The sequence below is a fragment of the Hyperolius riggenbachi genome, chromosome 12 (assembly GCF_040937935.1).
Source record: "Hyperolius riggenbachi isolate aHypRig1 chromosome 12, aHypRig1.pri, whole genome shotgun sequence".
NCBI classification, from domain to species: domain Eukaryota; kingdom Metazoa; phylum Chordata; class Amphibia; order Anura; family Hyperoliidae; genus Hyperolius; species Hyperolius riggenbachi.
The window spans coordinates 66,217,058-66,243,101 of NC_090657.1; the positions used below are offsets into that span (position 1 = coordinate 66,217,058).

The following is a 26,044-nucleotide window of genomic DNA, read 5'->3' on the forward strand; positions in this document are numbered from 1 at the left end:
TTTAAGGTGAACCCCCTATATTTAAAGTGGTTGCCGGCGATCAGCAAAGCGCTGTGACCTGTGCTTTGAGGAGTACATGTACTTGTGATTTGTGAAAATCCCAAACGCGCTTCATGCAGCATTTTTCTCAGTGATTGCGATGTGATTCTCATTCACTGGCAATGGCAAAGTTTAAGCATGGCAAAATCACAAAAAAATCGCAATGCAAAATGAGCCAGCCGAGGCAAACACAGCCACACCCACTGATTGTCTGTACATTCTGTGATAGACTTGCAGCTGGGGCACATGTGTGTGGCATTGTTTTCCAGGCCCCAGACCCACTCGGGCCACATACTGCAGTCCCACCTGTGATGCCCTGAAGGCGGCCCTGCTGAAAGTGGAGTGCCGCATGCTGAAACTACAGTGTTAGACCGAACAACAGTCAGTGAGGGCGTTTAATGTGTCCCTGGCCCCGCCCCTCCAGCAGTTTCCGTGGGCTTGGGTGTCAGAGGCGGCGCTGTCGAGTTGCTGTGTCCTACATTTTTTAGAAGAGGCGCCACACCAGTCAGAAGCCACTGACTGACGATACGTGCCTGAGGGAAGGAGTGAAGAGGAGTCGAGCTAGTCAGGTCCAGCCTGCAGAGAGGACACTCACATGTCACAAGTAGCCAGGCTGCAGGTGAGTATCTGTCTGTTTGGGAGTACTTGCATGTTACTGGGTTAACCCTGTGCGTTACTATTGCAACGTGCATCTTAACTCGGTAATGTGCATGGCACTGATGGGTTAATGGGCGGTGTTCTCAAGGTCTCAGTATCAGTAAAATTGCCATGCGCTACCTACGAACAGCAACTTTACCAGTGTAGAGTGCATCAGGTCCTTCAACCCTTTAAGCCAATTTATTTAACCTCTTGACGACCAGCTAACGCCGATTGGCGTAAACTGTTCGTCTGCGGGTTACCATGGGCTTTCCATGTCAGTTCACGGAGGGTGTCTCCGTGAACAGCCGGAGAGCCGCCGATCGCAGCTCTCCGGCAAAATGTAAGCAGGCGGGGAAGAAATCCCCGCTGTTTACATCATACGGCGCTGCTGCGCAGCAGCGCCGTAAGGCAGATTGGCGATCCCCGGCCTCTGATTGGCCGGGGATCACCGGCATATGATAGGCTGAAGCCTATCCTTCAATGCGCAGGACGGAACTCCGTCCTGCGCATTACGGAGAGAGGGAGGGAGGGAGGTAAGGAGCGTGAGGGCGGAAATGGCTGCGGAGGGGGCTTTGAGAAGCCCCCCCCCCCGCAAAACGCAGATGGCCGGCGGCGATCAGACCCCCCCAGCAGGACATCCCCCTAGTGGGGAAAAAAGGGGGGTAGTCTGATCGCCCTGCTGGACTCCTGATCGGTGCTGCGGGCTGTAGAGCCCACGCAGCACCGATCAGTGTAAAATCCACTGGTCGGCAAGTGGTTAAAGGCTTGCAAGTGCTTCAGGCCAATTTATTTTTAGCACATTTTTTATTTCTTATTTGCTTGCTATGGAATTGTACTGCAGTAATGTGTATTTATGGCCACTTGTCACTAGGGGGAAGTGTGAGACAATAACAGAGGACTTCTGCTTACAGTTCCTATATTTACTGCTAGCAGAGAAAGAGATCAAAGCATTCCAAGAATTTACAGCACAACGAGTTCTGCTGACTGAGGTCAAAAGCAGGTCACATGTCAAATGAGATAACTCTATTGAAGCTGCTCTGTACTGCGTCTGCGCGATCGGCGCTGTCAATCACCGCCACGTGGGCCGGAGCGGACTGCGCAGGCGCAGTAGTTCTGTGCCTGCGCAGTCCGCTCCGGCCCACGTGGCGGTGATTGACAGCGCCGATCGCGCAGACGCAGTATGGAGCGACCTCCAGGTCGCTCTGACGTCATCGCCGGGGACCCTGTCGGAGCTCCGGCAAACGGCTGCGGGCAGAGCTGCGGCAAGGGAGGTCCTGGGAGCTTGGGGTTGGAGGAAGCCCCCGGTAAGTAGCGTTTATTTTAGTACAATTTGCCTGACAACTTCTTTAAGACTCCGACCAGTACAGCAAAGTACTTAAAAGATGCATACCATTCTGTAACTTGTGCTCTCCTCTTTCATGATGATGCCTGAATCGTCGTTCTACACCAAATAGTTTTCATTCGATTTCAATTTCAAAATTGCGGCTGCCATCTTGGCTATGTTATAACTTCCAGGTCACCCCTCTCTTCTCTGTTAGAGAAGTGCATCAGTTAATGAAGCAGGAAGAGGAAGTGACACGCATGGCCATTGCAAGAGGCTCCTCCAGTGGGGTCATAGCACAACTTTTTGGAAGTCGTCTGTCTAGTTACAGTATGCCTCTGGTTAGTGAACTGGGATGATAAAAACTGGATTTTGCTATCACTGAACTCGAAGAGTGGTTAGTGGGTGTGGGCCGCAGCAGAGGGGGTTAACTCGCCTATGTTGCCACTTCTTGTCGCAGCGCTGGATGCTGCTCTCCATTTTCCCCGACACCTACGCCTATGTCTGGAGGATGTAATACAGCGCAGTGGTGGGAGGCGGCAACATAGGTGAGTTACCCCTCTTTGCCACAGCCTGTGCCCACTAACTGCCTGTTTCAGATTGGGTCATCATTATAAATTAATAGGCAAATCATTCCTTTATGTCTCCTGAGAAGCCCGGCGCACATCCAAAGCCGCTGCTGTACAGCAAATCTGTTACAGAACCATTTAAACCAAATTGCAGGCAGCTGTTTGAGGATGTATGGATGGCTATGGCTGTATGGCTGGGACTTGGCAGTCAGAGGATGTAATGCTAGTCTTCTATAACAGTTTCTAAACCCTTCATCCACTGCAGGTATGCAGCTCAGATGTGTTGTCTTTTTTGATCTGCATACCATGAATACTGCAGCCTAAATAGCTATAGAGCCGTGGTGCAGTACAGAGCGACCTCCCATAAAAGGTGCTCGGAGTCCCTTTAATATATGTAGTAATTTCGGTAGCAATAGCATGTATGGGGGGTTTGCTATTAACCACCTAAGTTGGCACAAAATTATACGACATTTCGCAAAATTGCATGAACAATTATGTAAAATGATGAAATATTACTATTACGTACAAAATTAATTATGATTTTCTCTGAGATTTCGCATTACGATCATGATGCATAATTGCGAATTTCGGCCCACCACTGCTTGGCATTGAGCATAATACAAGTAAAAGATAACAAAAGTTGAAATCAACTAATATTATTTATATGCTCATTTTGGATCTGATGTCGGCAACATGTTTCTGCAAAGCTGGGACAGGGGCATGTTTACCATGGAAGCAGTAGATTTGGGCGCATGAGACAAGTGGACAAAAAGGGCGCCCCATTCACTCCCATTATAAATATCGTTTATCGGGCGCCGAACAGGGAGAAAAAGGCGCCCGAGATTATTAACGTTTTAACAAACGGCGCCCGGAGAATTTTAAGGATTTATGACTATGTTCGTGATGATTTAACTTTACAAAATGAGCCCGTGACGAATAACGTTTATAAAGATACTAAATCACTATTTATAAAACATTTCTAAAACATTATTATCCACCCAAAAAAATTAATTACATTTTTTTATTTATTAATGTCTGTAAAACATTATTATCTATAGGGGGTCTTAGGTTTAGGCACCAACAGGGGGGTCTTAGGTTTAGGCACCAACAGGGGGGTCTTAGGTTTAGGCACCAACTGGGGGGTCTTAGGTTTAGGCACCAACAGGGGGGTCTTAGGTTTAGGCACCAACAGGGGGGTCTTAGGTTTAGGCACCAACTGGGGGGTCTTAGGTTTAGGCACCAACAGGGGGGGTCTTAGGTTTAGGCACCAACAGGGGGGTCTTAGGTTTAGGCACCAACAGGGGGGTCTTAGGTTTAGGCACCAACAGGGGGGTCTTAGGTTTAGGCACCAACAGGGGGGTCTTAGGTTTTGGGACCAACAGGGGGGGTCTTAGGTTTAGGCACCAACAGGGGGTCTAGGGGTTAGGGAGAGGTACAGGGAGGGTTTTTAACAAACGTTAAAATAAGTTTCAGTTTACAAATAGGGAAGATTAACGTTTTAAGAATTGCCGATCTCATACACATTATTTAGTGATTTATAAATTCTTAAAACACTATTTCTAAACGAAATTCTACACAATATTTCAATAAACGATAATACTGTTTATCGTTTACACCACGCGCCCTTTTTTCCCGACGCCCTTTTTTGATGTACCCGTTTACCATTGTGTTTCATCAACTCTTCTTTCTACAATGTTCTGTAAACACCTGAGAAACGAAGAAGATTTATTGCTGAAGTATTGTTTTATTTATTCACAATTTCAGTTGCTCAACAGTTTGGAGTGTCCTATGTCATATGTTTTGTTTCGTAATGCATTCAATGTTTTTAATGGGGGATGAGTCTAGACTGCAGACAGGACAGTTTAGCACCACACTCTTATTATGGAGCCATGCTGTTGTAATATGTTGGGTATTATCTTGATAAAATAAGCAAGGCCTTCTCTGACAAAGATATCATCAGGATAGTAACACTGCCCTAAAATCTTATATATCATTCATTCACAATAACTGGTGCCTTACTCCACCATCACAGAGTAAGGTTAATTGGTGTACGTAAATGTGTGTAATGCATTTTTGTTATTAAAACGTTAAAAAAACTGTTTTAACGGTTATGACCTGTTCCTGAACATACACAATCGCGCTTACTCCTCCGAAAACGTTACCTTGTGTTCTAGAGTATCTCGTATATACAACCCGTATCCTTGAATCGGGCACAGATAGGCTGATCTGGCATCGATCCCTGCATACAGCTAAGGGTTAAGTTACAGTGTTCTCAGTGTGTTAAAATAGTTACAGTCGACTCGCTCAGAGTCAGAAACTCTGTCTCGCTGTCACTTTGTGCATAGATGCCCATATGTGGATCCGCAATCTATGAACCGACTAGCCGAGAGGAGCGTTCTGACTCCAAAGGAATTTTCATGAAGGAGTCCGCACACAAACCGTAGAAGCAATAAACGTGAAGTATTTATTCTCCCATCACATACATGTGCAGACACGGTCTGACCTGCTTAGGCCGACGCACGTTTCGGGGCCACGCAGGGTCCCCTTTGTCAAGACAGATAGCAGATAAGACATACACATAACACACATAGACATAAGACACAGGTATGTCTTATCTGCTATCTGTTTTGACAAAGGGGACCCGGCGTGGCCCCGAAACGTGCATCGACCTAAGCAGGTCAGACCGTGTCTGCACATGTATGTGATGGGAGAATAAATACTTCACGTTTATTGCTTCTACGGTTTGTGTGCGGACTCCTTCATGAAAATTCCCTTGGAGTCAGAACGCTCCTCTCGGCTAGTCGGTTCATAGATTGCGGATCCACATATGGGCATCTATGCACAAAGCGACAGCGAGACAGAGTTTCTGACTCTGAGCGATTGACCCAATCAAGGATCGGCCCTTGTGGTTCTTGACACTAGGGCACAGGTGTCGGAACTCCAGGCCTGGAGGGCCAGATCCATGCCAGTGTTTAGGATAGACTGAGAAAGAGAGTAATGTGTTCTACCTGATGGACCACACCTTTCCTGATTCAGACCTATTAATTAATTTGAGCTGTGTAAAAAATGTGTAAGGGCCTCGGCCCTCCAAGGACCGGTTTGACATCCCTGCCCTAGGGCAACCTCCTTTGTACCAATTCCTAAGAAAGGGGTTATCAGAAGCAGGCAGAAATGCTGGATTGTCAGTAATTGGGGTCATTTTGCCTGGATGTGTAACCAGGCCTAAGGATGGTAGCTGACTCATAAGGCAGAATACCGACGCCTCTTTAAGACTTGATCAAGGCTTGATGAAATCCTGCCCACCCTATAGTAGATGCGGCCGCCCCAACCTGCTCTTGTTCTATAGAAACCCAAATCTTGGGATCTTGCGTATTTGCCCATTCAACTGTTCTAGAAAGTTGGCCTGCCATGTGGTTCTTCGGTAAGTGTGGGAGACCCATACCCCCGCATTCCATTGGCAAAGAGAGAACTTACCGTCTCAATGTAGAGGGTTTACTCCCCCAAACAAAACTATATATCTTCAATTAGAACGTTTTGAGATAGGAGGATGGAAGAGTGATAGGAAAACAACTTCCTCCTCCTTCCCTTCTAAAGTTCCCTAGTGTCTAATAGAACCCCTCCCTTATACAGTTCCCTAGTGTCTAGTGGCCCTCCTCCCTCCCCTATACAGTCCTCTGGTGTCTAGTGGTTCTCCATCACCTATACAGTCCCCTGGTGTCTAGTGGTCCTCCCTCGCCTATACAGTTCCCTAGTGTCTAATGCCTCCTCTCTCCCTCATTCAGTTCCTTGGAGTTTAGTGGTCTTCCCTCACACCACCATACAAGTTCTCTGGTGTTTAGTGGTCATCCCTCCCTATACTGTTCCTTGGTGTCTAGTTTGTGGAACTTTCTTAAAGGGAACCTGAACTGAATACAATTATTTAAAATAAACATATGAGGTCATTTCAAATTACCATTACATAGCTACCTAGCCATCAATTCCTCTCTGAAGCTCACCATTTTCTGCTGACAATGATCCCTCCCAGTTCTAACAACATTTTGTCAGAACTGAAATATATCAGTTGCTGTCAGTTATAGCTGAGAGGACAACTGATGTGCCAGGTAATATCCATGTTTAAAATCACAAACACTGGTCCACATGACAGCCCAGGGGCCCCAGGTCTCTCTCACTCACTGGGGCCCCCAAACCACCATGCGACACCTAGAGGGAAGTGCGGGCAAGCCCTGGACCTCTCACCTCCAGGGAACTCACCCCACCACCTCTAAACTGAATGCCAACTGCAACAAACACAATTGCTAACTTCCAGTCAGAGCAATATCCTGCCTCTATCTGGCCAGCAGACGCTTGTCAGCCAATCAGGTGCACTGTCATACACCCTTTGCCTGCTGTACCATACCTAGCAGGAATTACATAGATTAGCATTCAGGTGGGAGGCTTCGGTTGGACGCAATCGTGAATTGCGTCGTTTAACAGGGACGCCCCGTGTAGGCACATCTCCCACACGGTCCCCTCCCTAACCACTCACCTTCAACCGCATCGTAGAAGCTGCAAAAAATAAAATTTAAAATCACAAACACTGGTCCACATGACAGCCCAGGGGCCCCAGGTCTCTCTCACTCACTGGGGCCCCCAAACCACCGTGTGGGAGATGTGCCTACACGGGGCGTCCCTGTTAAACGACGCAATTCACGATTGCGTCCAACCGAAGCCTCCCACCTGAATGCTAATCTATGTAATTCCTGCTAGGTATGGTACAGCGGGCAAAGGGTGTATGACAGTGCACCTGATTGGCTGACAAGCGTCTGCTGGCCAGATAGAGGCAGGATATTGCTCTGACTGGAAGTTAGCAATTGTGTTTGTTGCAGTTGGCATTCAGTTTAGAGGTGGTGGGGTGAGTTCCCTGGAGGTGAGAGGTCCAGGGCTTGCCCGCACTTCCCTCTAGGTGTCGCATGGTGGTTTGGGGGCCCCAGTGAGTGAGAGAGACCTGGGGCCCCTGGGCTGTCATGTGGACCAGTGTTTGTGATTTTAAATTTTATTTTTTGCAGCTTCTACGATGCGGTTGACAGGTGAGTGGTTAGGGAGGGGACCGTGTGGGAGATGTGCCTACACGGGGCGTCCCTGTTAAACGACGCAATTCACGATTGTGTCCAACCGAAGCCTCCCACCTGAATGCTAATCTATGTAATTCCTGCTAGGTATGGTACAGCAGGCAAAGGGTGTATGACAGTGCACCTGATTGGCTGACAAGCGTCTGCTGGCCAGATAGAGGCAGGATATTGCTCTGACTGGAAGTTAGCAATTGTGTTTGTTGCAGTTGGCATTCAGTTTAGAGGTGGTGGGGTGAGTTCCCTGGAGGTGAGAGGTCCAGGGCTTGCCCGCACTTCCCTCTAGGTGTCGCATGGTGGTTTGGGGGCCCCAGTGAGTGAGAGAGACCTGGGGCCCCTGGGCTGTCATGTGGACCAGTGTTTGTGATTTTAAATTTTATTTTTTGCAGCTTCTACGATGCGGTTGACAGGTGAGTGGTTAGGGAGGGGACCGTGTGGGAGATGTGCCTACACGGGGCGTCCCTGTTAAACGACGCAATTCACGATTGCGTCCAACCGAAGCCTCCCACCTGAATGCTAATCTATGTAATTCCTGCTAGGTATGGTACAGCGGGCAAAGGGTGTATGACAGTGCACCTGATTGGCTGACAAGCGTCTGCTGGCCAGATAGAGGCAGGATATTGCTCTGACTGGAAGTTAGCAATTGTGTTTGTTGCAGTTGGCATTCAGTTTAGAGGTGGTGGGGTGAGTTCCCTGGAGGTGAGAGGTCCAGGGCTTGCCCGCACTTCCCTCTAGGTGTCGCATGGTGGTTTGGGGGCCCCAGTGAGTGAGAGAGACCTGGGGCCCCTGGGCTGTCATGTGGACCAGTGTTTGTGATTTTAAATTTTATTTTTTGCAGCTTCTACGATGCGGTTGACAGGTGAGTGGTTAGGGAGGGGACCGTGTGGGAGATGTGCCTACACGGGGCGTCCCTGTTAAACGACGCAATTCACGATTGCGTCCAACCGAAGCCTCCCACCTGAATGCTAATCTATGTAATTCCTGCTAGGTATGGTACAGCAGGCAAAGGGTGTAGGACAGTGCACCTGATTGGCTGACAAGCGTCTGCTGGCCAGATCGAGGCAGGATATTGCTCTGACTGGAAGTTAATATCCATGTTTCCCTATGGCTCAAGTGGGTGATGTTACAGTTTAAAGAAAACCCGAGGTGGGATTTAATTATGTTAGTGGGGCACAGAGGCTGGTTGTGCACACTAGCACCAGCCTCTGTTGCCCCATGGTGTGCCTCCAGGACCCCCCTGCGCGCCGCTATACCCCCCACAGTGCTAGCGACACACAGCGTGTCGCCAGCACAATGTTTACCTATGCCTGTCTGTTAGCGCCGCTCCCCCGCATCGGCGCTACCCGCCCGCGTCACTTCCCTCCAATCAGCGGGAGGGAAGGGACGCGGGCGGGTAGCCCTTATACAGAGGCGGGGGAGCGGCGTTGGGGCTTGAATTGACGGTAGTATGTGGAGAGAATTTATGAGGTTGACCGCTGAGGGGAAGAAAGAATTCCTATGTCTCGCGGTCTTTGTGGAGATGGCCCGTAGCCTACGGCCCAGTGGCAGCAGGCTGACGTAGCAGTGGCCTGGGTGTGAGGGATCGTTGGCGATCTTCAGCGCCCTGGATTTCAGCCTTTTGTTGTGTAGTAGGGCAAGTGAAGGGAGGGGGCACCCAATGATCCTCTCCGCTGACCTGATGACCCTCTGTAGTATGTCCTTGTCGCTGGTGGTGGTGCCGGCATACCAGACCAAGATGGAAGAGCAGAGGGTCGACTCGATGGTGGCGGAGTAGAAGTTAGTTAGAATTACTTGAGTCATGCCGAACTTCCTCAGCTGACGGAGGAAGTAAAGTCTCTGCTGGGCTTTCCATTGGGTGGCAGTGATGTTAGGCTTCCATCTTAGGTCACTGGAGATGGTAGTACCCAGGAGCCGGGCACAGGGCACCCTGGCTACCTCAGTTCCGTCAATATAAATTGGAGGTGGGGTGTGGGCAGACTTCCTGAAGTCAATGATTAGTTCAACTGTTTTTGCAGTGTTAAGCACCAGCCTGTTCTCCTTGCTCCAGTTGCAGATTCTCTCCACCTGCTGACGGTACGCCTGAACATTATCCTTGGTGACAAGGCCAATGATGGTGGTGTCGTCAGCGAACTTGATGACCTTGACAGAGTCTGCCTCAGATCTGCAACTGTTCGTGTAGAGGGAGAACAGCAGTGGTGACAGGACGCAGCCTTGAGGAGCACCTGTGTTCGTGGTTGCAGCTTGGGAGTGGATATCGCCCAGTCTGACCACTTGGGACCTGTTGGTGAGAAAGTCCGTGATCCAGAGTTGTAGGTTTGAGTGGACTTCAAGTGCCGCCAGGTCCCGTTGGAGGATGCGTGGGCAGATGGTATTAAAGGCAGAGCAGAAGTCCAAGAGTAGTATCCTAGCGTACGTGTCTGGCCTTTCAAGGTGGTCGTTGATGAGTTCCAGACAGATGTTGATTGCATCATCGGTGGACCTGTTCACCCTGTAGGCAAACTAGTAGAGGTCTAGGTGGGGCGAAGTGGAGTGCTTAACCTATCTTGGTTCCTGGACGTAGAAACTACGTCCAGGAACCATGCGCGCTACCGTGCGCTCCCGCGGCCGATCGCGCGCGTGCACGCGCACTCCCGGCCGCGGATTCGGTAGCCAGGGAATCAATGTATCGGGCTATGGTGCCCGATCACTGATTCCTCTCCCCCGCTGAAAAAGCGACAGCTTCTCTCGGAAGCTGCGCCTTTTCTGGCCGTTCCCTCCCCAATGCGCCACTCTAAGCGTGTGTTACGCTTAGAGTGACGTCATGTAAACAAACTCATGGCCGCCATCTTGTGGCCAAAAAGTAATACTACAACTGAAAATAAAAATAAATTAAAATGAACACACATTTACATTATAAATCTATTGTTTACCTCCCACCCTGCCAAAACTACCCAAATAAAATGTTTACTATAAAAAACAAAAACCATTGCAATAAAAAAAAAAAACACACATGTAAATATTTACCTAAGGGTCTAAACTTTTTAAATATCAATGTAAAGATGAAATATTTCTATATTTTTTTTATTTTAAACTTGTTAATAGTCATAGATGCAAAATGGAAAAAATGCACCTTTATTTCCAAATAAAATATTGTCGCCATACATTGTGATAGGGACATAATTTTAACGCTGTAATAACCAGGACATATGGGCAAATACAATACGTGAGTTTTAATTATGGAGGCATGTATTATTTTAAAACTATAATGGCTGAAAACTGAGAAATAATGAATTTTTCCATTTTTTCTTATTCTTCCTGTTAAAATGCGTTTACAGTAAAGTGGCCCTTAGCAAAATGTACCCCCCAAAGAAAGCCTAATTGGTGGTGGAAAAAACAAGATATAGATCAGTTCATTGTGATAAGTAGTGATAACGTTATAGGCTAATGAATGGGAGGTGAACATTTCTCACGTGAAAACCACGGAACCTGAATGGGTTAAGGTGGGCTAGGACCGCCCGCTCCATGATTTTCATGATGACGGACGTCAGGGCCACGGGCCTAAAGTTGTTAAGTTCGGAGACCCCTTGTTTCTTGGGGACAGGTATGATGGTGGACCTCTTGAAGCATACGGGGACCTTGCCTACCTCTAGGGACTTGGTGAATATGGCAGAGAGGATGGGAGCAAGTTGCCGACAGCAGGTTTTTAGGCAGGCTGGAGATACTCCGTCGGGCCGGAGCCTTTCCTGGCATTTAGTGTTGATAAGAGGCGCATGATCTCTGCCTCATCCACCACCGAGGGAGAGGACAGGCTCTGGATGTTGTTTGCAGGGCACAGAGGAGGGGAAGCCTGTGCCAGGTTTCCCACCGGTGTTACCTGGTTCTCGAACCTGCAGTAGAATCTGCTGAGTTCTTCTGCTAGTGCCAGGCTGGGTGTTGCATGCTGGGGTTGGGGCTTGTAGTTAGTGGTGGCCTTCAGTCTCTTCCATACAGCTCGTGAGTTGTTTGAGCATAGGTTGATTCTTATTCTCTAAGCGTACTCTTTTTTAGCAGCTCTCAGCTCTCGATTAAGGTCATTTCTTGCCCTTCTGTAGTCCTCCTGGTTCCCGGACTTGTGTGCAGCCTCCTTGCTTCGCAGTTGGTGTAGCTTGTTGGTGAACCACGGCTTGTTGTTCGGATACACCTTGAAGGATTTTGTTGGTACACACGAGTCCTCGGAGAAACTGATGTATGAGGCGATGTTATCCGCCCATTCATTCAGGTTTGGCGTTTCCAGGGACTTCCAGTCGATGCATTCAAAACAGGCTTAAAATTTCAGTTGGGCCTCGTCTGACCACACCTTGGTAGACTTAACGATCGGTTTAGCTGATTCTAGGCGCCTCCTGTAGGTAGGGATAAGATGTATGAGACAGTGGTCAGAGGAGCCCAGGGCTGCCCGTGGGACTGCTTTGTATGCCTCCTTCAATGCTGTGTAGCAGTGGTCAAGGGTACTCCGACCCCTGGTGGAGCAGGCTACATGCTGATGATAGCATGGCATCTCCTGGCGCAGGTTGGCCTTGTTAAAGTCGCCCGCTACGATGAACAGTGAGTCCGGAAGGGATGTCTCCCACTGCGAGATGGTCTCGCTAAGGACCAGTAGCGCAGATTTGACGTCGGCATCGGGGGGGATGTAAACTCCAGCAAGGATGTAAGAGGAAAACTCCCGTGGTGAGTATGGCGGCCTACAGTTGATTAGTAGTAGCTCCAGGTCCGGAGAACACTTCCTATCGAGTATCGTGGGGGTAGGGCACCATGAAGAGCTGATGTAAAAGCAGATGCCACCCCCTCTTTTTTTCCCTGAGAGGACATGGTCCCTGTCTGCTCGGATGATGCTGAAGGATGTCCTCGTGTAGCCATGTTTCCGTGAAGCAGAGGGCCGGAGTGTTACTGCTGAGGTCTCTCCTGTCGCAGAGGAGGCGCAGCTCGTCCATTTTGTTAGGGAGGGATTGGACATTTGCCAGGAGGACTGAGGGGATGGCTGAACGTAGGCCTTTCTTCCATAGCCTCACCCGGGCTCCAGCATGGCATCCTCTTCGCCGCTGACCAGGCCGGAGTCTCAGGGCTGGATCCAGGACTTGCTGAATGTGGTCCCAGACTAGAGTAGTCAGAAGCCTGGCTTCAGGGGGTGGGGGGCCACGTGGCTCCCACCCTAGAAGCTGTTCCCTGGTATTGGTGGTGCAGGTGGCGGTGGGCGGCATGGGCAGGCTATGGCAGCCGGCGTGAGGGATGGTAGGGGGCCAGCTTTGAAAATATCACATAGGAAAAAATTCAGGAGAAACAGTTAATTGCATATGGGCCAAGTTTTCCAGTTTTTGGTTGCCCCTGCCCCATCCGTTTGACATATGCTGTCATCAAATTCAAAATTAGCAAATTTGTTTTCAAAAACAATAAGAATTCTCAGTTCAAACATTTGACATGTTGTCCTTGTACTACTTTGAATTAAATAATTGGTTTAAATAATGTGCATCTTGTTTGCATGTATTCTTTTTACAAAGCATGCCAACTTTTTGTTTGGGGGGGGGGGGGGAGGGGCAGGGTTGTACAAAAATAGCATCATTAAAGCAAACCTGAAGTAAAAATAAACTTATGAGACAAGTAATTATGTATGTAGATGTAGTCCTATATAGAACTTTTCTTGAGTTTTAAATGCTTTCAGCTTGAAGTCTGAGCATATTAATGTCACATTCCTGCAGTTCATTCAGCTTCCACTATCCTGCTCTCAGGAGTGTTTGCACACACTACAGTTTTATGGCCTCTAATTAGTTTTCAAAAAGTCAGTTACCCATATGCAGTTACATTTTTCTACTGAGTTTTCTCCTAGGTGAAATTTGCAACATTGCAAATTTAATAAAATGCCTTTTAAACCACCAGCAAGCAACAACATACTGAAAGTGATACTTTTTCATTTGTAGAGTGTCGAAAAATTATTTTAAATAGATTATATATCTCCTAGGACAGTGATCTGCAAACTTGGCTCTCCAGCTGTCAAGGAACTACAAATCCCACAATGCATTTGCCTTCTTGTAGTTCCTTAACAGCTGGAGAGCCAAGTTTACAGGTCACTGGAGAAAAAAGTGAATTATTTATGGGCCAATCTGTTTTCGTTCATGGAATTTTTTGTGCCTGGTAACATTGTCATTTTTGCTTAAAAAACTATTTTATGAATTCCTCATACTCAAAATGTGACAGGAAGTGGAGGTTTAAGGACCACTACGGTGGCTGGATAGTGTACTGGTTAAGGGCCAGTACACAAGAGACCTGGGTTCTGCCTCTGACACAGGAGACCAGGGTTCGAATCTCAGCTCTTCCTGTTCAGTAAGCCAGTACCTATTCAGTGAGGAGACCTTGGGCAAGACTCCCTAACACTGCTACTGCCTATAGAGCGTGCCAGGAGAAAAGCACAATATAAATGTTTTGTCTTTGTGACTATCAAAAAAAGGTTTAATATTTAAAATACATAAACATACATACTTAAAAGCTCTAAAAGTAAATTGCACTAAAAATGACTTTTCTCCTATGTTGCTGTCACTTACAGTAGTCAGTAAAAATCTGACAGATCTGACAGGTTTTAGACTAGTCCTCATGGGTTCTTAATATTTTTCCTATATTCTGCACAAAAGCACTCTATGGAAAGAATCTATGCAGAGATGCCAGTCAACTGGCCTCCCTACTCATTTACCTGCTATTCTGGACATTGGACTGAGCAAGGATTTTACAATTCTTTTACAATAATGATCCTTTTACACTAGGCATTAAATCAGGGGGATTAGTAATACTATGTCAGGGAAAAAACACATATATAAGTAGCTAAATACTTCATCTACTTACATAACACATGTATTGTACTGCCCTCATTTTAATTTCAGTGAATTTTATATAGTAAATGAAGAGAATTATGTTCCTGGTGGGAACCATGTCTTTTGCCCACAGTTTGAGGCTAAATACTGATGTAATTTCTTCCCTTAACTTTTTTCTTTTCTCCTCCAATCGCTGAGTCACCTCAGCCTTGCTTGTAAACACAAGTGAGCAGAGGATCATGTTTCATCTAGGCAGGGAAATAAAGGGAAGAGGAGGAATATATTATAGATAAAAAGAACCCCCCACATGTAACTGTTTGGCAATGGCTATTAAAGGGCCAGTGCTCCTAAGGTACGTCATAACTCCAAACCATAACAGCAGAAAAAGTTTTGAAAGTTTTGAATGCAGGATTAGCATCTTCTTTATCACTTAAAGGGGTTCTGTTGACCTTTTAAAAAACAAAAAATGCCACTTACCTGGGGCTTCTATTGGCCCCCTGCAGCTGGAATGTCCCGCGCCATCCTTTTCTGATGCGCCGTTCCCTGCCGCCGGCACCGGTGTAATTATTTGTGTAACTAGACTAATAGAAGTGCGGCTGCCCGGCCATGTGCTTGTTCCCATGCGTGCCAGTGAGAGCTTACTGCGCAGGAGCAGTATAGGAAAACGTTTTACTGCACCTGCGCAGTAAGCTCCCGCCGACACGCGCGGGAGCGAGCACGCCCGGGACCATGGCCGGGCAGCCGCACTTTTATTTGTCTAGTTAGACGAATAATTACACCAGTGTCTGCGGCGGGGAACAGCGCTACTTACCCGGGGCTTCCTCCAGCCCCTGGCAGCCACTATGTCCCTTGCAGCAGCTTCATTAAAGGGATTGAGAGGGCTTCATTAAAGGGATTGAGTGGGTTAAAGGGTTCAACTATAGGGGATACATGCAACAAATATTAACAGATCCAGCTGAGTTATTAATTAATCATCTATTATATGGCCTATACCTGTCGTTAGTACCCAATTCTCCCTCATCAGTCGCAGTCCAAAAATGCCATGTTAGGCTGGTTGTTTGGGGTCTTGTAATTAAGCTTGTTGGTCCCACTTTACAAATATAGGACCTATATACTGTAATTGTCCAAAACGGCACCAGTTAAGCAGAATACACTAAAAGAGTTTTTTTCCGGGGCGGGGGGGGGGGGGGGGGGGGAGTAAAGACTATAAGGGTAGCCAGTTCTGCAAAGGAGTCTGGGAAAAAGCCTAAGAGAAGGGAATCATTAAAATTGCTTTTCCTCTAATGACATACAAATGTGGCCAATTATGCATCACCTCCATTTTTTATGTTCTTCTCAGCTGAATATTTTTCTAGAATTAAAATTTGTTTTCACAAAAATGAGAATTTTTGAAGTCAATATGGCAAGAAGTAATGTTTTTGAAAAACATTTGGGTAAAGCCAATTTTCAATGATTTTTTTCCTCATCTAGCAAAAATGTTCTCTTCTCTCCAAAAGCGGAATTTTCATGGGTTCATCACTGTCTCCCCTATATTTGTAAAAGTGTTTCTTGAAATCAAAATCACCCTTTTCAAGTCAAAATTAAATGTCTCCAATTTTGATAGCTTCACGAATAGAGATGTTTAATAAGATGCAAATGCAAACATCTGTTGTGCAAACTATAAATTAAGCCAGTCAGACGCACGTCCTGTCAAATGTCATTGGTCCAATTTCAAGCAATGTAAAATTTGCATAATATCTGCATGTGAGCCCAAATATTTTGCATCCAATTGACCACTGAAGATCATCTGAAAGATTAGAATTGCTACGTTTGTAAAGCCATTTTGAAAAAAAAAAATGTTTTCAAATGATTTCTTGACAATTACAAAGATCACTAATCTTTAATCAATAATCATTTCCAAAAAAAAAAAACCTTCTGCATGGGGACAACATTAGGACTTAAGGAAATATTACCTCAAGGTTTTACGACTATAAATAATTTATGGTCTACAAATCCTCTGTGTCCTTAATAATGCCATTTATACATTTGAACAGAATGCACCTATGCATATTTATATGTAAAGTGTATATTTATGCATGTATATGTGATGTGTATGTGATGTGATGTGTGTTTGTGTATATATAAATATACAGTATATATATTTATTTAATTTATAAGGTGCCAACATATTACGTGGTGCAGATATATATATATTTTACATACATATAATATATAGTTTAACATATATATATATATATATATATATATATATATATATATATATATATATACATATATATATATATATATATATACACACACACATACACACACACAAATATAATATATATAAATATATAGATGTCTGTATGTATATCTTATAGTATATATGTATACACACACGAGTATGTGTCTGCGCGTGCGTGTAATCGTGTATACACTTGTATATACGAGAGTACTGCTATAGCTATAGTTTAAGAACTGATGAGAGTGCCAGGATACTGCTGGAGGGGGGAGGGTGGCTGGGTTCCTGGCCAGGAAGGAGTTAAGCAGAGGAAGAGGGAGAGAAGTATAGAGGAGAGAGAGGGATAGAGAGGGGGAGAGAGGCTTGGGAAAGAACAAGAAAGAGAAAAAGAGAGGGGGTTGAAAATAGTGAGAGGAAGAGAGAGAGAGACCACAGAACTGAATGTTTGAAAGAAGGAGAATACATGATGCCCAACCCCCCCACCACCACCCCTTCCCTCTCCCTCCTCTCTCTCTCTCTCTCTCTCTGTCTTGTTGTTTCAAACAATAGACACAGACTCCCTCCCTCTATCACACACACACATACACACACATACTCAGCAAGAGGCACTGGAGCTCACACAGGAGCCCACGGAAGAGAATTAAAAAACAAAAAACAAAAAAAACAAACCTCATACATTAAAAAAAAAATAATCAAGCAGCCGCTTTAATGCCCGGCCTGTGATGGACGTTAGATTCTACCCTCCTGCCCCCACCAGTGTGGGCACCTTATCTGCAGATCCCACCTGCCTCAGCCCCCTGGACTTTTACCACTGCAACAAGGTACCGTGCTTGCACTCTGCCACAGCTGCTGTGTCCTTTGCATTGCTTTTTACTGATTGCTTGTCCCAATGACCAAAGGGGGGTGTGTGGTGATGGTGGGGGGGTGGGAGGGGGGGCTGCTCCTGCCAAGACCAACTTTGGCGTGACAGACAGCGGAACGGATGCTGCGGAGTTCTCTCCAGTACAAGCTCCACCGAGAAGTTGCTCTGGACGGTGGGACACGATGATGCCACGACCACCTTGGCGGCTGAGCGCGGTTGCCCACCATGGCACTTGCTGATCCGCGCCGCCCCCCCATCCCTCTCAGAGTTGGGGATTCTACTGGAGAGGACCAGGGCACTATCCGGGCGACCCTCCTCCCTTGCTTGGAGATGACTGGTGATGCTGATGGGCTGCTTATCTAGTGCTGAACTTCCAGTCACTGCAGGCGAATGGCACTTTTGCTAGAGAATGAGGATAACTAGCAGGTTGTTGGTAACACTGGTAGTGCATGCTTGTTTAAGTCAGTGGCCACTGCTGCTGCTGCTGGTATGTTGGAAGTTGCATGGCCACTTGATATGGATGGTGACAGGTGCAGATGGGAGGCAGCCTGGTACTGATCAGTGCTGGAGTTGGAGTCTGACATTACAGGTAGTTGAGCTGGAGGTAGTCAGTCACAGATGCCCATGCAGTTTGCACCATTTAAGTTGCCAGCCTATATAAATGATTTCCAGGGACAAACCGCTGTGGGGACCAAGCATGAAGCATGTTTATCCTATTTCTGTTGCATGGTGCTGTGCTCTTTTGCATTACAGCAGTAGTACTAAAAAAAAAAGGAATATCAACAATTATATTATAATTATTAATATATTTTATTGACATTATTATTTTCTTGGTGCACAGTCGACCATAGGTCATCGACTTAATCTTATCATATATACTTTTATTATTATTAAGATTATCTTTTTTTATTATTATTATTGCTCTAAATGATTATAATTAAAAATCAGAATTAATTTTTTTTTTACCGTGGAAGTCAGAAATCCAGTTGAGTTTGTATGAGGGTTAAAAATGTAATAACGTGTCCCGAAAGTTTGTCTTTATGTGGGAGGGAGGTGGCCAGAGACCGCGATGTCCATCCAGGACTGTCCTCGGAGGGACAGAGGCCGGTGACGCCAGCTGTAGAGGGGTGACAAGTTTTGTAAGACAATCAGGCATGGCACATCATTGTCCCAGGGAACATAAGACACCTTACAACTCCTCATGGTGACTGCTATTGGCTATGCTTTGGTAGGCAGTCCTCTCTACTTTCCAAATCCCCCTACAAAAAAAAAAAATTCCTTGTTGCCTGTCCACCCTCCCCTCTCTAACCATTAAAAATAAATGATTATGGGATCACGCCTTCATTTCCATGTGTATGGAAATGTGCCTGCTCTTAACCCTCTACTGTCCAGGCAACACACCAAAAAAAAAAAAAAATTATAAAAAAATATATATATAAAGGTTTAGATCATCATTCCCCACCTCTGATGGACACCTTATCATCATAATTGTGAGAAATGGTCCAAGCCAGCAGAATAAAAACCAAAACAATTTAAAAGAAAAGGAAAAATGGGAGATGCAGAGTGGAAGGCTGTGGCAGGAAGCAGTAAAATGCTCCTCATTCATATTGTTGGTTTCATAGCAAAGTTGCATTGGTTATGGTAGGACGTGTGATAGGCGTCCTACATTGCACAGGGTTGGTAATCGTTGCCGGTCTAGCTAGCCATGTTCCGAATTTTAGACAGATTCTTAAGGGTGAGTATTGCACTTCTTTTTTTTTTTTAAATATGGGATTATGAAGCAGATTTTGTAACAATAGGTGCATGCTGAGATTACGAGAGGTTAAAGGATGTTGAAGGAGGTCTTGAATGTCTGGCTCTTGATGGTTGATGTAACTTTTAGAAGTATGGTATTTTACGTCTTTATTTATCTACGTGCTAAAAATAAAAAGTGGATTTGATTTAGAAACCTCTAGCCCTATGGAGTTAAAATTAGCACTTGACAGACAAAGCCAGGAGACTGTTTTATTTAAATTTAAAAAAAAAAAAAAAAAACATTTTAAAAGGCTATGTTTACTTCTCTACACCCAGGTTTGGAAATTTAGCTGGAATGTTTTACTTGAGCGATTGATGAGAGTAATGTCCGGGCGTTTGGGGCAGCATCCTACCATAGTCCTGTGCTGCTTTGGCTATTGATGCTGAAAGAAGGTACCACATTTGGCGGAATGCGTGGTGCTGCTCTGTCCGCCCATGTTATTCTAAGAGTTATTTTCTTTTGTGTTGCATCCTCCCAGGGCCTTTTGTGTTAGAACAAAAGTTACAAGAACTGGCAGGACCAATGTTTACACTGCTCTGAGCCGTATTTACTGTTTGTGCCGCAGATATAAACAGTGTTAATAACGCTTCTCCTGCAAGAGTCAGGGGGAATGGTCACTTATTCTGCTAGGAGTGACTGAGGATGGAGGAAGGAAACTGGCTATTCTGAAATCTTGGTTCATTTTATATATATTTTTTTATTGAGCATGTCACAAATAACATCAAGGCAGGCCCCAGAGGTCGTCTCTTTGTCATGTAAATTGAAATACTCCAATGAGCAATTACAGTAAGAGAGTTGGAATTTTTGTTCTTGGAGCAGGCTTGGTGGTGTTCCTCATCAGGGTGCTAATTTATGCTACTTTACAGAGAGCTACACGTTGCCTCGCAAGAAAAGTTTAAGTGACACAGATGGACTCTGGCGTTACACTAAATAGAAGTAGTTTCTTTTTTAATGTAGCATAGTGGAGATATGGTTTATGGTTATATATTCTGTCATGCAAATGTATGCGCAACTGCACAGGTGTGCAGTAATGATCAAGTTTGCACCTATTTATGTATGCATATGATATGCGCATGGAACAGTTAAATGAGGTTATAAATGAGTCTTTACCATTGGCAAAAGAGACCATAGATGCAATTTGAAATACAGTAAGTGATGCATATGAATCAATGAATATTAAAGATTTTAAAGGGTTTGCCTGCAGCATGTACCTTGGTCTATAGGACGTTCAATTCTGATATTAGTCATCTTTTTATGGCTTGAATGTTTTGAATTACTATAAGTATGGCGGGTACTGATATATATATATGTCTATTTATCTATCTATTTATGTATCTGTCAATCTCTCTCTGGATGTATCCGACTATAGATATGTTGCTATATGTATTATTATGGCGTGTCTGTATATCATAGCTATTTATCCACCTTACATACATGCAGGCTACCGCGCGCGCACACACACACACACACACACACACACACACACACACACACACACACACACACACGTAATGTTACTATAAGTATAGTGCACCTGTATGTGTGTGTCTATGACTATTTATCATTTTACTGCATATATAACTACATATGCAATTAGTACAGTGTGTGCCTGTGTGTTTGTGTGTGTTACTGTTGCTGTCATACATACTTATGTATTCATTGTTCTGTTTGCCTCTATGTTTAAGTGTGTGTCATAGATGTGCTCAGGCAGTTATAAACATGCTAAGCACAGAGGCTTTGGGAACTGGCAGCAGTGATGTCACTTGTGGAAAACAGTTGAAGAAGGTGAAAACAACGGTTGGCAGTCAATATGTGAGCGGACCTATCTAGCGGGAGACTTCTTGTCATTTGCAGGCCTTTATTAATGAGGGAGACGCTCGCTTGTCGCCTTGGTACATGTAGCGTCCCCACGTGAAGCACTGCATGCTGGGTGCTTAAATGAGTTCCACACCTCTGCTTGTTTAACGCATGATTAGGAAAGTCTGTTTCTTTATTAAAGCAGTCAATGGTGCAGCAGAATGTAGTACGTGCGCGTATGTGTGTATGTGACTGGACATACAGTGTTTGTAGGTGTGAGTGTAGTGTGTTGCTGTGTACAGAGTGTGTGTGCCTTTGTGTACAGTATGTGTGTGTGCCTCTGTGTACAGTCTATGTGTGTGTGCCTCTCTGTACAGTGTGTGTGTGTGTGTGTGTGTGTGTGTGTGTGTGTGTGTGTGTGTGTGTGTGTGTGTGTGTGTGTGTGTGTGTGTGTGTGTGTGTGTGTGTGTGTGTGTGTGTGTGTGTGTGTGTGTGTGTGTGTGTGTGTATATACAGAGTGTGTATGGCACACTGGCGTGCATATACAATATGCATGCACACACAACACACACACACACGTATATAGCATTAAAATAGCTCACAGGTGAAATTAATTACATTGATTATCCTACTAAAGTGGCAACTGTCAAGTAGCATGATATAATAGGCAGCAGGTGTACAGACAGGCTTTAAGGGCGATGTGGTGAAAGCAGGAAAAATGACCAGGCGTAAGCATCAGAGAAATTCTGATGACCACCAAATTGGGATGGGTGGATGTCGGGGTCAGAGCACTTCCAAATGAGCAGGTCTTATGGGATGTCCCTGATATAGATGTACTGGTTAGCACCACCTCAGGAAGGACAGCCAGTGATAAGTGGCAGTCTGACAGAGTCCTAGGTGTCCAAGGCTCATTGATGCCTGTAGGAAACAAAGGCTGGTCTTTCCGTTCCCATCCAACAGAAGAGCTAACGCAGCCCAGATTGTTGATGTACTTAATACTGGACAGGAGAGAAAGGTACCAGGATACGCAGCTTGCTGTGTATGGGGCTGTGTGGCCACTGAAGACCAGCGCCAACACTTGTCAACCCCAGGAAGTGTTTACAACACCCGCCTGAGGGTCACAACTAGATCATGGAGTTATGGAAGATAGTGGGGTGATCCAACTAATTACGTTTTCACAGATTTCAATCCAATTGAGCATCTGCGGGATGTGACAGAGGAATAAGTCTAATCTATGAAGGTTGCCCCTCACAGCATACGAGATTCACACCTAAAAACTTCAGATTCCACAGGGCACCTTCAGAGGTCGTGTGGCGCCCGTGCCGACAGGTCACAGCTATAAGGCCGGTGGATTTAATGTATTGGCTGTGGAGCGGGCGCACGCATATATGTGTGGTAAAATATTGTAGCAGGTGCATGTGGGAAATGCAAACCTGCGTTCACATGTACTGTACTGTGTATTATATTGCTCTCTCATTTGCTTGCTATACATTTCTCACTGCAATACCGCATAGCAACGAATATGAAATAGTTCCTATTTCTGAGAAGGGCGGCGATATTAAGTATTCCTTAAGATGTCAGAGCCAGGAATCTACAGCAGCAACGCAGGAGAAGGCTTCAGCTACAGACTTGTCACAGATCAATATTGTAATTGCAGTGCTGAATATTACCACATGGTGCCACTGTGGCCCCTGCTTCAGGGCTGCACTTTGCTAGGTCACAGAGATAAGGCTGAGTGAAATTGGTTTGTCTCTCTTGGATTAAGATGAAAAATTAAACCTGGTGCTCTCTGTTCTGCCTTTTTCTGCTGCTAACAAGAAAGTATCAACTGTCACGGCACCGCGGCAGTTTAGGAAATTAAAAAGGGTTAAGCCGCGGTAGCCGCTGTGTACTGCACAAGCTGTTGTGTAACATCAGCTGGGCTAATTGGTTAATTGGAAGTTAATTAGTAACTTCTTACGAAGACTTGCGGTCAGTCATCTGGGTTTAGTCTGGACATTTTGCGACCTAATAAAACATCTGCTGGCATAAAGAGATGAGGGTACAGAGAAGCAAAGCTGCTGGTACATTTTAAAGGTAAAATAATGCATGTATATGATATACGGTATTTGAAGCATAACTAATCTGAACCCTTTTCTCATAAATTTACTGCCCCATTTATATATGATTATACAGTTGTTGCTGATGTGACTGTCCAATCAAGACAATGAGTAAAGCACAGTGTCTACGGTCAGTAGTATAAGACGTAGGTATGAGACAGAGGACGTGGCCCCACCCCCTTATGCTTTATATATAGTTAACCTGCGGGTTAACCCGCGGGTCCTCCTAACAAATACCCCCCCCCCCCCCCACACACACACCAAAGCAGCATTAGGTGCCTCCTAGGTTGCTGTGAAATTCACCCCAACACCCCATCAGGCTCCCAAACCTTATCTTGCTCCCAGGGGCTCTTGCATGGGCACTTCTCCATGACCCAGCACATGTTGTGCATGTGCATATAAAACTCAGTCATTCCATGGAATTAGTGCAGGTGTTGAACATAAGCAGCAATGGCTCCTGCTCTGTGCAGCTAGTTTTTAAAGCAGCACAGTGGGAGTTCTGAACAGACTGTCCTCTATACAGATTATGGCTGCTGTGGTGTTGGACAAGTGTCATTTGAGTTCACTATCACCTTTGGAAATTGTTAGCTGGCTGCAGTTGAAATGGAAAGGTTTTATTAACATTAAAGGGCAACTGAAGTGACATGTGACACGACGAGATTAATACGGGCACATATAGTAACAAACAATTTGTCTACTTTCACTTTTTATTTTCTTTCACTAAAATTGTTAATAAACCAAGATTTTATGCATGCAAATGAGGTAATGGAATGCAGCCACGGCTCTCTTGAAAAGCGCATAGCAATACAATACTTCTATCTGGCTGAGCAAACAATCCTGATAACAGGAGAGAACCGAAAACCTCAGAAAGTATATGAATGAGATTTTATGTCACACTGACATGCCTGCTCTGCAAACTTTACCGTTCAAATGCAATTCCTTAGGTTTAAAATAAGATTATAAGATGCCAGGAAAGTTCTACATACCATTGTGACTACACATAAAGGATGAGGCGGGAATTACCAGGAATGACAACTGCAGGTTCAGCCCCACATTTTTACAGTTTTCAGCTGGCCAGAAGCTGTATTAGTAAGAGGACAAGCCTTACAGGGTAAGGAATGTTACTTTACCGTTACTTCCCTCTCAGGATTTAGTACTGAATTCACTACAGGGTCCCTGTAAACCATACATGTCAAACTCCGGCCCGCGGGCCAAATCTGGCCCTCAGAGCCATTAAATTTGGCCCCCAAGTGGTTTTCCCACTTTGCATTATGTTTGGACCACTCTAGACCACCAGGCAGAGCTGGGACAAGGTCCTCCAGCACCCAAGGCTGAGACACCAAAGTGCGCCCCTCCATCCCTCCCACCCCGGCCGTCACACACTGATTGCTATTAGACTAAGAGGGCCACAGGGCGCACAACGTCCCCAACACCTTAATATCTAGTTATCTGGCTTGCAGTCACTGCCATGTATCCCCTTTTCTTATTTATTTCTGCTTCAAACACAATTAGGAATGACAGCTGAATGAATTGTGCGCCCCCTTCTACACTGCGCCCTGAGGCTGGAGCCTCTCCAGCCTATGCCTCGACCCGGCCCTGCCACCAGGGAAGCTATATTGGAGGTGAAGCCCTACAACACCAGGGAAGTCATATGGGAGAGGTGGGGGGAAAGCACGTAACACTAGGGAACTATATAGGGGAGGGTGGGGCCTCTGGACACCTGGGGACTGCATAGAGGTTGGAGGGGGGGCCCATTAGACACCAGGGAACTTTATAAGGGAGGGAGGTGGCCAGTAGACATCGAGGTTGGCCGTGACTTGGTCCCAGTATACAATTTCAGACCGCTTTGTATTTGAGTTTGACACCCCTGCTGTAAATGTTACCCTCGCAGATAAATATTACAGTTTTATCTGAGGCAACATGGAGGGACATATGTTGGGATAGGTACTCTATGGTGCAAGCCTAAGGGGCTTCTATTTATCGCTAAGCAATTTTCTGGCGTTTTCCAGCATTTTTTTCCTAGAGACTTTCCAGTGATTTCTCACTGTATAAAAAGCGTCTTTTTCAGCGATTAGTGTTTTGCGATTTCTAGTTTTGTGGTTAAACTGTAAGGTTTGATGGGTAAAAGTGCGGGAAAAACGCTGATTGAGAACAAGCCAGCGATTTCAGAGCAATTTACCAGTGTTCCTATACTTAACATTGAATCGCTCAGAAAATGCTGCAGACAACGCTTTTGCGTTTCAGCAAATCGCAAATCGCTTAGATAATAACACTTCCATATACTTTTCATTGTACAAACGTTTTTCAAAACGCTAGCAATTCTCAGCAATGCTGAAACCACTATGAAACCGCACAAGTGCGAATGGGCCCTATTAGAGGACTATACCATTACACAATTTACACAGTTGATGCAGCTGTTCCAAACACATTCCCTTTGGAGAAGCGAGTCACATGACCCAGAGATACATGCCCACAGTTTCCTGCAAAACCCATCAGTAATGACAATTGAGCGTAGTTTACCATCCTGCCTGATTACTAAAGAACTGTTGGTATGTTTTTTTTTTTTGGGAGGAACGTTTAGGATTTGTACACACACTGCCCGATACACTCTCAAACAATTGTTCCAGGTGATCTAAGTTGCAAGTGGGTACGGGCCTTTAGGTGGCAACACAGAGTATTTAGTAGAGTGTGGGTCATCTAACACGTTTATGTTGTATGGTAAGAGAATGGTGTGACCTTTGTACCCTTTCATGCAGCATTGCATGAGTGGTGATCTAAAAAG

The 26,044-nt window shown here is 45.5% G+C and overlaps 1 protein-coding gene across 6 annotated transcripts in view; it reads left to right on the forward strand.

Annotated features, from left to right (window-relative positions):
• The first annotated feature begins 17,259 nt into the window (after positions 1-17,259).
• The window catches only part of TOX2 (TOX high mobility group box family member 2), a 214,633-nt gene continuing 205,848 nt past the window's right edge, over positions 17,260-26,044 (forward strand). For 2 of the 6 annotated variants that reach the window (XM_068263540.1, XM_068263546.1), the window contains exon 1: positions 17,260-17,530. In XM_068263540.1, coding sequence (XP_068119641.1) covers positions 17,432-17,530 — 99 coding nt within the window. In that variant the 5' untranslated portion in view covers positions 17,260-17,431. Of the gene's footprint in view, positions 17,531-17,673; positions 17,909-17,975; positions 17,998-19,140; positions 19,307-26,044 lie in introns of those variants that run through there. The other 4 variants (XM_068263545.1, XM_068263542.1, XM_068263543.1 and 1 more) reach the window with 4 other exon arrangements.